This window comes from Perca flavescens, chromosome 15, assembly GCF_004354835.1.
Source record: "Perca flavescens isolate YP-PL-M2 chromosome 15, PFLA_1.0, whole genome shotgun sequence".
Classification (NCBI taxonomy): Eukaryota; Metazoa; Chordata; class Actinopteri; order Perciformes; family Percidae; genus Perca; species Perca flavescens.
This window is the reverse complement of record NC_041345.1, coordinates 15,130,263-15,143,047: the sequence shown is the minus strand read 5'-3', so window position 1 is coordinate 15,143,047 and position 12,785 is coordinate 15,130,263. Positions and strand designations below refer to the sequence as shown.

Below are 12,785 nucleotides of genomic sequence, written 5' to 3'. Positions count from 1 at the left end.
AACACGCACGTGTGCGCATGCACGGCCACACATTTTAAAGGAATTAACTTCATTTTCAGGGCAGGCATCACCTATCAAGTTTAAAATCTTGTCTTGAGGTGATTTCAATGCCACGTCTTTTTTTTGGTTACTGATTTGATTGAACATGTGACTGAATTAGAGGCTCACATGGCTGCGGTGGCTGCATGATCCGCTTTACTTTTTTAAAGTCCGGTGATCGGTAGCTCCCTCGGCAGCGACCATCCACAGCAGAGGACCGCTGAAAAACACAGCGCCTACCCGGACAAATCATGGCGAACAGCGGGCAGAAAGTTGTGCTGATCACCGGCTGCTCCTCCGGCATCGGGTTACGAATCGCCGTCACGCTGGCCAAAGATGAAAAGAAGCGTTACCATGGTAAATGCGCTTTCTTCTACATTGTTTCTTTGATCGGACCTATTAGCAGCAAGCATATAACAGTGTGGCTCGCTTGAAAACCTATTCCGTGTTTACTTTTCCATGCAAAGCTCATTGCACCAACTCTCCTTTACGCACAAAGTTCGGTTGACTTTCATGCGCAACTCCCGTCCTAACATAAATAAGTGTTTTGGTGTAGTGTCCATTAAGATAGCTAACCCTTGTGATATCGGATCCATATCCTTTTGTAAGGTCTGGGATTCAGTCGCCCCTTTGGTTCAATAATTATCATCTGAAAGCGCAGTTTCCAGGGCAGGGTTTTGCAAGGATGCCGCTTTCCAGGCGGAATCATAAAAAGAGTCTTGTCAGTTCTCTTTCAAGTGACTTCTCCAGCACAAAGCCTCCTTTATCGCAGTGAATTGTAGACCGCCTGCTCCGGTTTAGTGCCGTGTCTAATGTGCCTATAGTCCCCTCACTGGAGCGAGTGTTGAAAGGGGGACAAAGTTTGAGACCTGTACAAGCGAGGGTTCACTCTAAAGCAAGGGCCTTGTTTGAAGTCTTCATTGGTGCACAGTGGAGTTAGGGTGTCCCACTTTGACATTGTTGGTCTGTGGGTCTCCTCTCCTGCTTCCCAGCCATCATTAATGTCACTCCAGTGATTGGAGATCCAAAACCTTTCCATGTCATGGAGCCTCAGACAGAATTACATTAGACCACCTTCCCACCCCCACCCCTGTTGGTAGAGTTTGCCTTTAAGACCCCCCTTGTTGTTAGATGTGACTTTATGCAGAATAACAGAATTGGCTAGGCCTGTGACAGTGAACCCCCATGATTTCAGCAGTTGTCTTACACAAGATCTTATGAGAACTAATTTTAGCCAAGTTAAATTATGTTATCACTGCTCTCCTTTTGCCACTTTAGGAACCACTGTACAAGTTTTTTTCTTCTTTGAGGGCCATCAGGATATGATGGGATTTATTACCGTGAAATAGATGAGCAAAGAAAAAGTGATTAACTGCTCCCAGAACACTGGTCTGTGCAGATTTGTTTTTCACAATGTGACCTGCTTTCAATAAGGCCACCTCTGAGCAATGAAGCTGATCTGCCCTTTTCCCAGGGTCCTTAGGAAATCCAACAGAGATTAAATATTGCATTGTGCATAAAAGTAATAATTAGTTGCAGTAACATGCACCAAACTCAGAGAAGCCCCCTAAAAGACCTCTGTGTGTGCAATGAAATGTGGTTCATTCAAGAATGTTTAAGCAGCCCAAGAGTAATTCCTGCAGGAGCCAGAAGAACAATGGATCTCTTGTTCACTTCTCTACCAATACGTAAATCTCTTTGTTGCTTCATGGACACAGTTTTCAAATCACAAGATTAGACTAAACTAGACTTCATGAGACGTCATTATGTAATGCATTGTGTGTATTCGACAACTTGCACTGACAAGTTGCATGGCACTTACACAGCAATATTTTAAAATAGGGCCTAGTTTCATGACTATACGTCATGAAATGTTAGTAACATCGCATGGCAATGCAAAACCTCTACAGCACTGCAATCCCTCTTTTATACCTTTCCAACCCTGTCTCTGATCAGACAAGAATTAGGTGCATTTGCCTTTATCTATCAAGGACAACAGGTAGATTCAGGCCACGTCCACACGTACCAAAACAATCTTTTTTGTACCCGTCTTCCCTGGATTCGTTTCAAGAATAGTTGCTCAGATGAATGTGTGAAGAGGAGGTTGTTTACTCCCCCTGATTACCACTGTCCAACAGCACAGTCTTTCTTTTTTCTCTGCTAGATAACGTCAGTCAGCAAAGTGTCAGTATAACACACAACATGGAAGAAGCCATGAAAGCCGAGTCAACACTGTGCTGATAGCTGCTGTCACTGGTCATGATAGATTCTTGTGCTGAATGTGGGTTAATGTTGCCCAGCGTGTAAAGTTCGGAGGAAATCAATTCTGTGTCCTGTAAACTGACAGGCGTGGTCATTGCAAAGAACTCTGACCTGCACGTCTGACAGCTGTGTGTTTGTGTCTGTGTGTGTGTGTGTGTGTGTGTGTGTGTGTGTGTGTGTGTGTGTGTGTGTGTTGTGTGTGTGTGTGTTCAGGAAATCTTTAGTTCAGTAGATCAGAGGTTTCACAGTACTGTGTGTCATTTCATCATTGTGGCAATGGGTCAAGAGTTTGTTTTTTTTAATTACAGAAAATAAGTATTCATGATTTTCTAAATGACTGAATTTAAAAAAGGACAAACATGGACTCCAATAAAAAGTTATCTTGATTGTGATGATATTGATGAAGTATTTGTATGTGGTTCCAAGTTGTGTTACTGTACGAGTCTAAAGAACAGTTTCTGGTATCATAGAGGCTCTTTTTGTAAAGTTTGAAGCCACATCATGTTAATTAAAATAATATTTTCCACTGCTCTGTCTCTCCCTATAAGTCATTGCCACCATGCGGGACCTGAAGAAGAAAGACAAGCTAGTGGAGGCAGCAGGAGATGCATATGGCAAGACCTTGATATTGCTTCCACTAGACGTGTGCAGTGATGAGTCAGTCAAGCAGTGCATCAACAATATCAAGGACCGCCATATTGATATCCTGAGTAAGTGGGTAACACCTGAAACTAGGCCTGCATCTATCATTCGAACCCTTTTACCCACCTTGGAATGACATTTGATCTGACCTCTATATGTGGCTAAACTTCGTTTCTTTTATCATATGTTTAAGAACAGTTGATAATTTAAGTATGTAACCTAAAGTCATTATGTTATATATTATATGACCTTGTTCAGTTCCTTATCTGTGTGATAACCAAATGCATAGAACATTAACCCTCAACCTTCCTGCGAAAGTAGCCCATATTTACTGTAACATAATCAGTAATGTCATACCACATAACCCTAAAAGTCTAACAGACTTATCAAGTGGAAAAGCAAACTATCACAGTACAGTGTTATTACTGTAATAATATCACAACTTTAGGACAAAGTTTGGAAGTAACTGAAATGTTTTTTTGGTCTGCTGTAGCGCTGTCCTCCGTGGTTTTGCAGTTGACATTAAGAGTAGGTGGGGGGAGGAGATTGGGAGAGTCTTGAAATTCCAGTGGGCAGATAGATTCTGCACCCAAACAGAAAGCACCACCATACTGATATCCTGAGTGTGTGAAATATAGCTGAAACTGAGTCAGCAGCTCTGTCTGCCCATGACACCTTCTTTTGCTTATTTATTTCTGAATGGGGGGGCGGGGGTCCTTAGAGCTAAAACAAAGCATGCAATCTATTTTCAAACCCAGAAATCTCAGCCTGTGTCCAGAAATTAATTGGGTCCTTGGTATTGATCAGTCACTCTATAAAAACATTTGATGGTGATTTGGTAAATTGGAAGTTGCTAGATTAATAACACACAAATAGGTGACTCTTTTCAGTTATTGTGTTTAACCCTTTAGTCTGGATAAAGGTTCTATTTATAAACCTGCCTCCATCCAACATTGCATCCCCCTTCACCTAATTACTCAAGACCCAGAGGCCCTTCAACATGGACTTGTGTTACATCACACCTCTCTGTTGTTGTCACACACTGACATCTGGTGGCAATATCAAGAGATACCATCTGTAATCTATCAATTAGATATCTATTCTTGTAGAAAGGCCAAGTGAACAGAGCAAACAATACAGATCACTTCATATTAAGAAAACAATATCTCAACCGTTAAATAAAATATAATTACAGGTTTGTGATCTCTGCGTCTGTGTGTTTCCTGTCAGTCAACAATGCAGGAGTGGGCTTGCTGGGACCTGTGGAAAGCATCAGCATCGAGGAGATGAAAAGAGTATTTGAGACCAACTTCTTTGGTGTTGTTCGCATGATCAAAGAAGTGATGCCAGACATGAAGAAGAGGCGTTCAGGACACATCCTGGTCATGAGCAGTGTCATGGGTCTTCAGGGTATGATTTGTGCAGATTTAACAATGCTAAATAAAATCTGCAATCCAGTTAAGTCTGATCTGAGAACACAAGAAAATATATTTACAATTCCAACCGACCATGAAAAGGCATGTTTTAAGACTTTGCAAGTGTAGACAAGATCACTGCACTTAGACATTGTAAACCAGTTTGATAAATCACACGCAATACTATTTGTATAACCGACATATTTAGCTAGCCTAAAGCTTGATTGTGAAGCAGGAGAATTGAATTCTAAATGTCTGCAAGCTACAAGATAATCTTTTTTTTAGCAGACCATCACTTCTATTGAGCTGTAAATCATAGTGTGTTCTGTGCTTTAGGATCTATTGAATTAGTGAAGTCAGAAATCAGTTTACAATACCATGTGAAGCAATTTCAGTGGCACTTAATAAACTTGAAACACTATAATTATTTGAATTGTATGACATAACAGAAGCACTTTTTACTGTAAAATGCTAAAAGAATACACTGTAGCGGATGCTTTTTATCTTGATCTAATCTTCTAAAATGTATTGTTTTCCAATAGCAGTAGTACATATCTCTGTATTTAAAGGCTTAACTTTATTCTATTTATTAGTTGTCTGCCTATGTTGAACATGTTCAGTACAGATCTGCTGAGATGACTTGAGTCATATAGCAAGGAGTTCCAAATCAAGTTTGTTTGAACTTGTTTGAAGTGCCAGATGGGTGGGGTTTAAGTATCAGATAAGTTGTTAATCACAGGCAAGTAGGCTAAACTGACTTTCATATTCTGTCTGGCATTTGCATTTCCATATGTGACTATGTCTGTTTCTTGGTTGATTTGAGTATCTTAGGCCTTTATATGTAAATGATATTTGACACATGTCTGCTGTTAACATAGTACTGTGAAATTTGATAATACATTGCTGTGATGCCGTCCTTTATCTCTCTGTTTTGTTGATTTAGGAGTGGTGTTCAATGATGTTTACACTGCTTCTAAGTTTGCCATGGAAGGTTTCTGTGAGAGTATGGCCGTGCAACTGATGAAGTTCAATATCCGGTAGATTACCCTGTTTCCTCTGTTCTGCTTTTACATCTGTCTTTGCTTTGTATTGTACATGCTCCCTCACAAGCCTTTCTGCATTTGACTCCCCGCAGGTTGTCCATGATTGAGCCCGGCCCAGTGCACACTGAGTTTGAGACAAAGATGATGGAGGATGTGGCCAAGATGGAGTATCCAGGAGTAGATGCCGAAACAGTCCGTTATTTTAAAGATGTTTACCTGCCGTCATCCATAGATATATTTGAAGCCATGGGCCAGACGCCAGACGACATAGCTAAAGTAAGGGAACTGGTTTCTAACTTTTTACTAACAACATTTTACCAATCTATTTCAGGATTCAAGGATCAATGTTCTGTTTATCTGATCACTAACTATTATAAACATTTAACCAGCCTACATAGCAATGAAATCAGTCAACACTTTCTTTTGCTTCTTGTCTCTCTAGTGCACTAAAAAGGTTATTGAGTCAAACAGCCCTCGCTTCAGGAATCTGACCAACAGCCTCTACACACCTATTGTGGCCTTAAAGTATGCAGATGAGACTGGTGGCCTGTCTGTCAACACCTTCTACAACCTACTCTTCAATTTCGGCCCTCTCATGCACATCACCATGAGCATCCTCAAGTGCCTGACATGCAGCTGCCTGCGTAGACGCACCGTCTCACCTAACTAAAGAGGGTGTCTAACCCTGCCCCTTGTCCTTACCCTCCCATATTGTTGAACCCCACCCAGTTCTACTGCCTTATCCTGAGGTTTGGGGCTAAGCAGGCAGACTAGAGCCAGTAACCCTGGAGAAAGGAGGTGCCTTTTAGTTCAAAGAAACTACCATGATAAGCTTTGCCAGACAAAATGCACAATTGCACAAGTTTGTCACAAGATGTTGTATGCAGGATGACCTCATGTACTCACATACACACACTCACACACACACACACACACACACACACACACACACACACACACACACACACACACACACACACACACACACACACACACACATACATACATACACAAAAACACAGAAATACAAGCAACACACACATTGGATTATTGTACATACATACTATAAAGCTAAGGCCATGCCTTTGTCAGATATAGTGTGGCTATATATAGAAGTTAGATGTCTATATCATTTAAATGACACACACAGGCATGACATGAGATACGAGCCCCATGGACAGACAACAAAGCACAAAAAATGAACTCAGTTACAGAGAGAAACAATAACATTATAGAGAAATAATATGCTATAACTTGTAGCTGCCTAGCTAATGATTCACTCAGGCTCATCAGAGTTATAACATGTATGACAAAGACGGAAAGAATATATCTGCTTTTATTGTGCTCTGCCCTTAATTTCATGTTTTCCATAGCATAGTGTTGTCATGGTCATAACTGCTGTTAAATCATATTTTTAATCTTTTGATAAACTGAATGTTTTTCAAGGTTTGTGAAGGGGTGTGTAAAATATTTTTAATCTAGCATATTGATTTAAAAATAAACGGAATTCTGATTTATCCTTAATAATTTTTCTTGATACTTTACAGTAATGTAAGTCTAAGGATTTTCTCTATGTCTGCAAGACTCTTTGGATACCATGAGGGGGCAGTATTTCACAGTTGTTTCCCTGGCAGCCAAACTGTGGATTTCACAGAATCATCATCAGCAGAGCTGGATCTGTAGTGTAAAGGAATTTGTCCTAAATGGCCTGAGATAGACAAGTGCAATATAATTGAATAGTTTAAAACTTGCATACACTGTCCTTTTTATCAGCAGATTTGTTTTATACATTGGAGTTGTAACTATATGTTTCAATAATCCACACTGATGATTTTGAATGGTTACTGTAATTTGCATTATAGAAAGTTTTCATGTAACAAATAACCTATTGGAACCATATTCAGGTAAAGACACACATAATGCCTATTGAGGAGCACATACTCGTTTTTGCATATTTTGTGCTTTCTTGTGTGTGTGTGTGTGTGTGTGTGTGTGTGTGTGTGTGTGTGTGTGTGTGTGTGTGTGTGTGTGTGTGTGTGTGTGTGTGTGTGTGTGTGTATGTGTTGTATGATCATGTCTATAGGCCAAGTTAGTGATCTGTTGATGGATATAAAGAGGTCATGGCCTGTTCCCTATGAAAACCCCTCCCTTGAACCCCCACCCCTCACACACACACACCCTGCTTTGTGCCATGTGAGAGAATGTGACCTGGTTCCCATCCCTGAGGAGGGGTGAACCCTAATGACGGCCTCCTCAGACACATTGCGCAGCCCTCAGCCTCCCTCTCCAGCTGGCCTCCTCAGCCCATAGGGCCTGGACCCCCTGGTCCACACTGGGAGAGGCCTGCGGTCTGGCCTGGATAGCCTAGCCAGAGTTTGTCCTGTCCGCACACACGCTGTCTCATCCTGCCATGCCCTGCCATGTCCAGGCTGGTTACACTCACCGAATTCTTGGAGCTCCTCATCAGAGGACAGTGCAACTGGTTGCAGACCTGTAGTTTCTGTGCGGTGTAGAATGAATGCAGCGCCTCAGCTCTGTGTATGTGTCTTCATCAGAGGCGACAGCTCCGCACAATGGAACAAAGATGCTGTCAATCACAATCAAATGGGTGTGTGTGCAGGGGATAAGGGGAAGGGGGGTAAGTTGGGGGAGGAGTCTGTGTGTCTTGAATGTTTAGGGGGATGCCAAGACCCAATGTGGGACGCTGAAGGCTAAGGGCAGGGGGTAGTGAGGGGTGGGGGTGTGTCGCATTTGGGAAGATGAGAATTGGGGTGTCCCGTCCTGAATGGAAGACCTGTTTACTAATTGAATGAACACAGGAGTTACAACAAAGTCTCATTAAACAAGGGGAATTATCAAACCATTGTTGCGCACCTTTGTTTCACAATCAAGAATGTAATTGCAGTATAATGAGGGCAGCATGACGTGGTTAGGTCTTCCCTTAATTGTACCCCTGTCACAATTACTGAGCCACTAAACATGCATGGGCTCTGTTTTTATGCACACTTGTTGTGTACTAACAAACAAGCCACTTGCATTTTGAAAAGTAAACATGAGTAGAGAGATGGAAAAAAGGGGAACCTCAAAAGTTATCTTTGTAGGATACATTCTTTGAAATCTGTCTGCCTCCTCTGTAGCCGGGTCATTGCTGGTTCAACCATTTTACCGCATCCTCCTTTAACTGTCATCATCCCCAGAGAACCACACCTAAGCCTGACTCAGAGAGTGATGGGACAGACTAGGGAGTCAGAGATCAAAAAACAAAAGTGCGCTGCAGAGGTCAGGAAATTGTAAGAAAATGGGAAAGAGAAAAGAAGAAAGGGAAAGTGTGAAAAAGCAGAGGAAGCAAAAGAAAGACAAAGAGGTCTGGGTGCTGCGGGATGCAGGAATGTAAGTGGAGCTGATGTCTAGACAGGGTGCTTCATCCTGATCCCAGGTCAGGATGGAAACAAATGTGGCTCCACTTATCTGTTTCTGTTATTATTTGCCTTGCTATCAAGGATCCTTTCTGAATAATTCTGAGTAGTGTCACAGAACCGCCATATGACTTGATTCCAGGATCAGAAATATATTCAAAGGTGGAGGTCAGCCACTATTTACATGGCTGCGTGTAGCTGGAGAAGTAGCCACATGGGACATATTACTATCCATAGAGCTGATCTGGGGTCTGAGGGGAGCTATCAATCTTTATATAGTCAAAACAGGAGAAGCCCAAATTGCCCTGTGACTTGCCTGTGGCGGCTGGGTCCATTAGGGCAGCAGAGGCCACAGGGAGAAACAAACACACAACATCTATCTCTCCTGCTCTGTCCATTCCCTGTCTCTGTCCTTCTCACTCACTCACTTTCTGTCTCTCTGAGGCCCACTGTCTGTCTGCCCTCTTCTCTGTCCATCTCCATAACTCCGCTGTGCAGTGACCTCTCACAGACCCAACGTGGGTCACTTGTTTATTCACACATGGAGAGGGGGGGTGGGAGGGTCATCATCTTTCGTTCTGAGTAGAACTGCTTGTTTGCGAGGCCATTCAGGATCGTTTGGAGGTCAGAACATAAATCAAAAGAATCCTGGTTCTAGCTAGCCAGTCATACACATTGTTTTACAGACACAGAACCGCTATTGTCACCATCATTACATTAGCGTTGCCCCCTTTCCCTACTGCTCTTCCAGAACATAAACAATCCAGCAGGAATTTCCAGACTGCGACTCAGTTTGCCCACTACCGTATCGTTGTGTTCCGCTCCGTTCACTCTCTCAAAACTACCAGTTCCAATGACTGTGAAACTCTGTGATTAGAGGGTTCATTCTGTGTACAAGCATTCTAATTGTCAAACAAGGGTATGATGGTTGATTGTGCTGGGCTTAGAGATGATGTAATCTGAGTTGAGGTAACATGATCCTCTTGTTATTGTGGACAATGAGGTAGGATTGGTGTAATATTTCACAATAGGAGTCTGACAGCAAAGCCGCTGATGTCAATACACAGATTTTGCTAAGAAACTTGAAACTCCTGTTTGTACGCAAGACAAGTTAAAGAGCATGACTGAGTCCCAAAAGCAATAAAACAAAAAACAAGATAAGGGGAAGAAAATAAACTCAAACAAACTACACTTTTCTCACCATCATGTGCCCTCATGTTTCTTCCCGTAACATATCATCTTTCTTTGGGTTTCTAACCTCTTCCACCATGGATCAGTCTCATTCAATGTTGTAATTAGACGTCTGGGAATTTAGTGCGAGAACCATTTATATTTTTAATTTACAGAAAAATAAGCATATGATTTGCTTTCTGGTTTGACCGACACCAAGGAGGGAATGTTTTCATCCAAGGGATGGTTATCCTTTTAATTTTTTTCCCAAAGATGTTTTTCTCTTGTGCCTCTCGCAGTGTGTGAGTGAGTTTAGTGAGTGTTTATGTCTCATTTATGTGGATGTGTGTATAAGTCAGACATAGAGGACTCAAAGACATACCAAGAAGAGTGGTGTAGCTAGCTAGATAGATAGATAGATAGATAGATAGATAGATAGATAGATAGATAGATAGATAGATAGATAGATAGATAGATAGCAAGTATGTAAGCTATGTAAGCTATATAAGTATGCAAGTGACAGAGACAGTTAGTTAGTCTTTGTGTGATAGACAGTGACCTCATCAAAGAGTCTATCAGTTTTGAAGTTTGTCATTGCCTGGCAACCCTGGCTGTATTCCAGCCTTATTTCCCTGCCAGAGAGACAACCTCGCTCTGCACTGCCATGGTTCTGATCTATTCACTGTCGCCAACCATAAAGATGAGAAACCAAACAGGGTGCGGGCACACCCATGCCAGGAAGCCTGTCTTAGCCCAAAGAGCCCACATCATTGTTTATTCAGCTTGAGTGCATCATATCTTGGCAGCCAGGGTGAGAGTGAAGACGTTAAAAAAACGTTTAGTTCATAAGAACATAATGATAATTTAGCTTCAAGTAGTGGCTCACTTAAACATAAGGAAGAATGAAAATTGCTTGTGTGCACACTTGAATGCCCCTTAACTCCAAAACCAGTAGCCATGTTGGTCATCGGCTTTATTCAAGATTGATGAACAGTAAACTTTGTGCTGAATTCATGGATCCACACAGGCTGATTGTTTTTTCCTTCATCAAAACAAAAGAAAGCCTCCTCTATTGACCGTGAAAAGATGTTCATAGATTTGTCCCCAGTGAAGAGATGTCTTTGTTGGTTATCTCCATTGGTGAGCCGCCTCTGTTTGGCTCAGCCTAATCAGAACACAAACACACCTCTGTCATTTGGCTGCTCTCCCTCTCACTCTCCATCCCTCCCTCTCACTCAGTCTCTTATTACCTAAAACTACAAACTGGATTGTATTCCCCCCCCCAATTCATTTTCACTTCTAGTTTTTATACCCGCTCTCGTCTTAATGCTTATTTATGGGTGTGCATGTGTAGTAGAAAGAAAATCACACCACACTGTCAGTCTCTCTCTGGCCCTCTTCCTCCCACCTTGGCCTCTGATTTGTTTTCTCTCTTTCATCTTCCTTCTATCCCATCTACTTGTCTAGATGATGTGCCTCTCCCCCTCAGGCAGAGACCCAGAGGCTTGGCATACGTTAACTCTGCTTGTCCGTGCACAGCCTGGTTTTGGTTGCCTGAGGAGAACTGTTGCGATGTAAAGAGAATCCCAGAGGGACAAGACTTGTGCTGGATTCCTGATGAATACAGGGTGGTCACATCTTGAATATGTTCAAGAATACAGTTTCCTTTCATAAAAGACACACATACACACTATACTGTTCAAGAAACAGTTCTGAAACAGTTTTAACGTTTAGCAAAGGTTATTCATTTGAAGTTAAATGTGTTATGCACAGACAGTTTGAAGATTTTACTGTTTCAAATGTGTTCACACTAAATTAGGAACCTAAACTACATCACTGGAACCTGGAACCTGTGTACCAAATAAATGAATGGGAAAATTAAATTAAATTATTGGAAAAAACTTTATACCGATTTTTTCAAATTTAGTTTTTTCAAAGTGCAGTATGTGCCACTTGGCCTGCACTTCTGATAAAAGAGCTCTTTTCAGTGTTGAATTGTATATACTGCCATACTGGGGATGTGATCATATTGCTGTGGGCACTATCCAGAGCTGGATGCGTCATTTTGTTTTACATCTCAAAAACTCAATTTTGTGTTATAATACTACATATTTGAATGCATGCTACTCCTCTTCATCTTACTGTAATATAGACTATAAATATGTCTGAGTTCCCATTTTCCAAATACTACAGTAAAACAGCTGTTTACTGTTGATATTTTTTTATTCACTGACCACTTATTTCAAAATTCATGAATACTTTACTCAATCAAACTCAACCACCAGCAAAACTTCATGTTTCAACAGCCCACTCTGCATGTTTACATAGGCTATTCTTTTCAGAACGCTTAGATTTACTCTAGGTTCAAAGAATGCTTCTGTAAGACAGCAATATATTACATATTACAGTGAAATATCTTTAAACCTAACACAAAAACACAACAGTTTACACCTATTTACGGTAAGCAGAAGGCCTACACATGTGTTTGTATTTGTTTGTTTGTACATTTGTACTGAACTACCTACCTATATTATTTTTTATATGAGCAACAACAACACACTGGGGCCAGTTGGAGTCTTCATGTGTGAATTATCCAAGTTCTCCTTGTGTTCTCCCTGGTTTCCTCTGGCTCCTCAAGTTTCCAACTATCCTAAAAAATGGATATACATGTAATGTGGACACTTTTTAAAGTCCTTGAATTACTGTTATATCATTTTGTATGTTTTGGAATTACTCTATACTTATTTTGAAGAACAAGAAGAAGAACAAGAAGAACAAGAACAAGAACAAGAACAAGA

The 12,785-nt window shown here is 41.3% G+C and overlaps 1 protein-coding gene across 2 annotated transcripts; it reads left to right on the top strand.

Annotated features, from left to right (window-relative positions):
* On the top strand, positions 1-6,370 carry rdh8a (retinol dehydrogenase 8a). Of its 2 annotated transcripts, XM_028599743.1 has the most exons (6): positions 1-396; positions 2,850-3,011; positions 4,174-4,353; positions 5,302-5,395; positions 5,494-5,677; positions 5,844-6,370. In XM_028599743.1, the coding sequence occupies exons 1-6, from the start codon at positions 291-293 to the stop codon at positions 6,069-6,071; spliced, it is 954 nt and encodes a 317-aa protein (XP_028455544.1). In that variant the 5' UTR covers positions 1-290; the 3' UTR covers positions 6,072-6,370. The 2 variants fall into 2 exon arrangements, with proteins under 2 accessions (XP_028455544.1, XP_028455545.1); XM_028599744.1 differs by lacking the exon at positions 2,850-3,011.
* Positions 6,371-12,785: the final 6,415 nt, after the last annotated feature.

Coding starts and splice junctions, on each gene's coding strand:
- rdh8a (XM_028599743.1), top strand. CDS start 291: ATGGCGAACAGCGGGCAGAAAGTTGTGCTGATCACCGGCTGCTCCTCC. Junction 397..2,849: donor TGAAAAGAAGCGTTACCATG/GTAAATGCGCTT, acceptor TCTCCCTATAAG/TCATTGCCACCATGCGGGAC. Junction 5,396..5,493: donor CTGATGAAGTTCAATATCCG/GTAGATTACCCT, acceptor GACTCCCCGCAG/GTTGTCCATGATTGAGCCCG.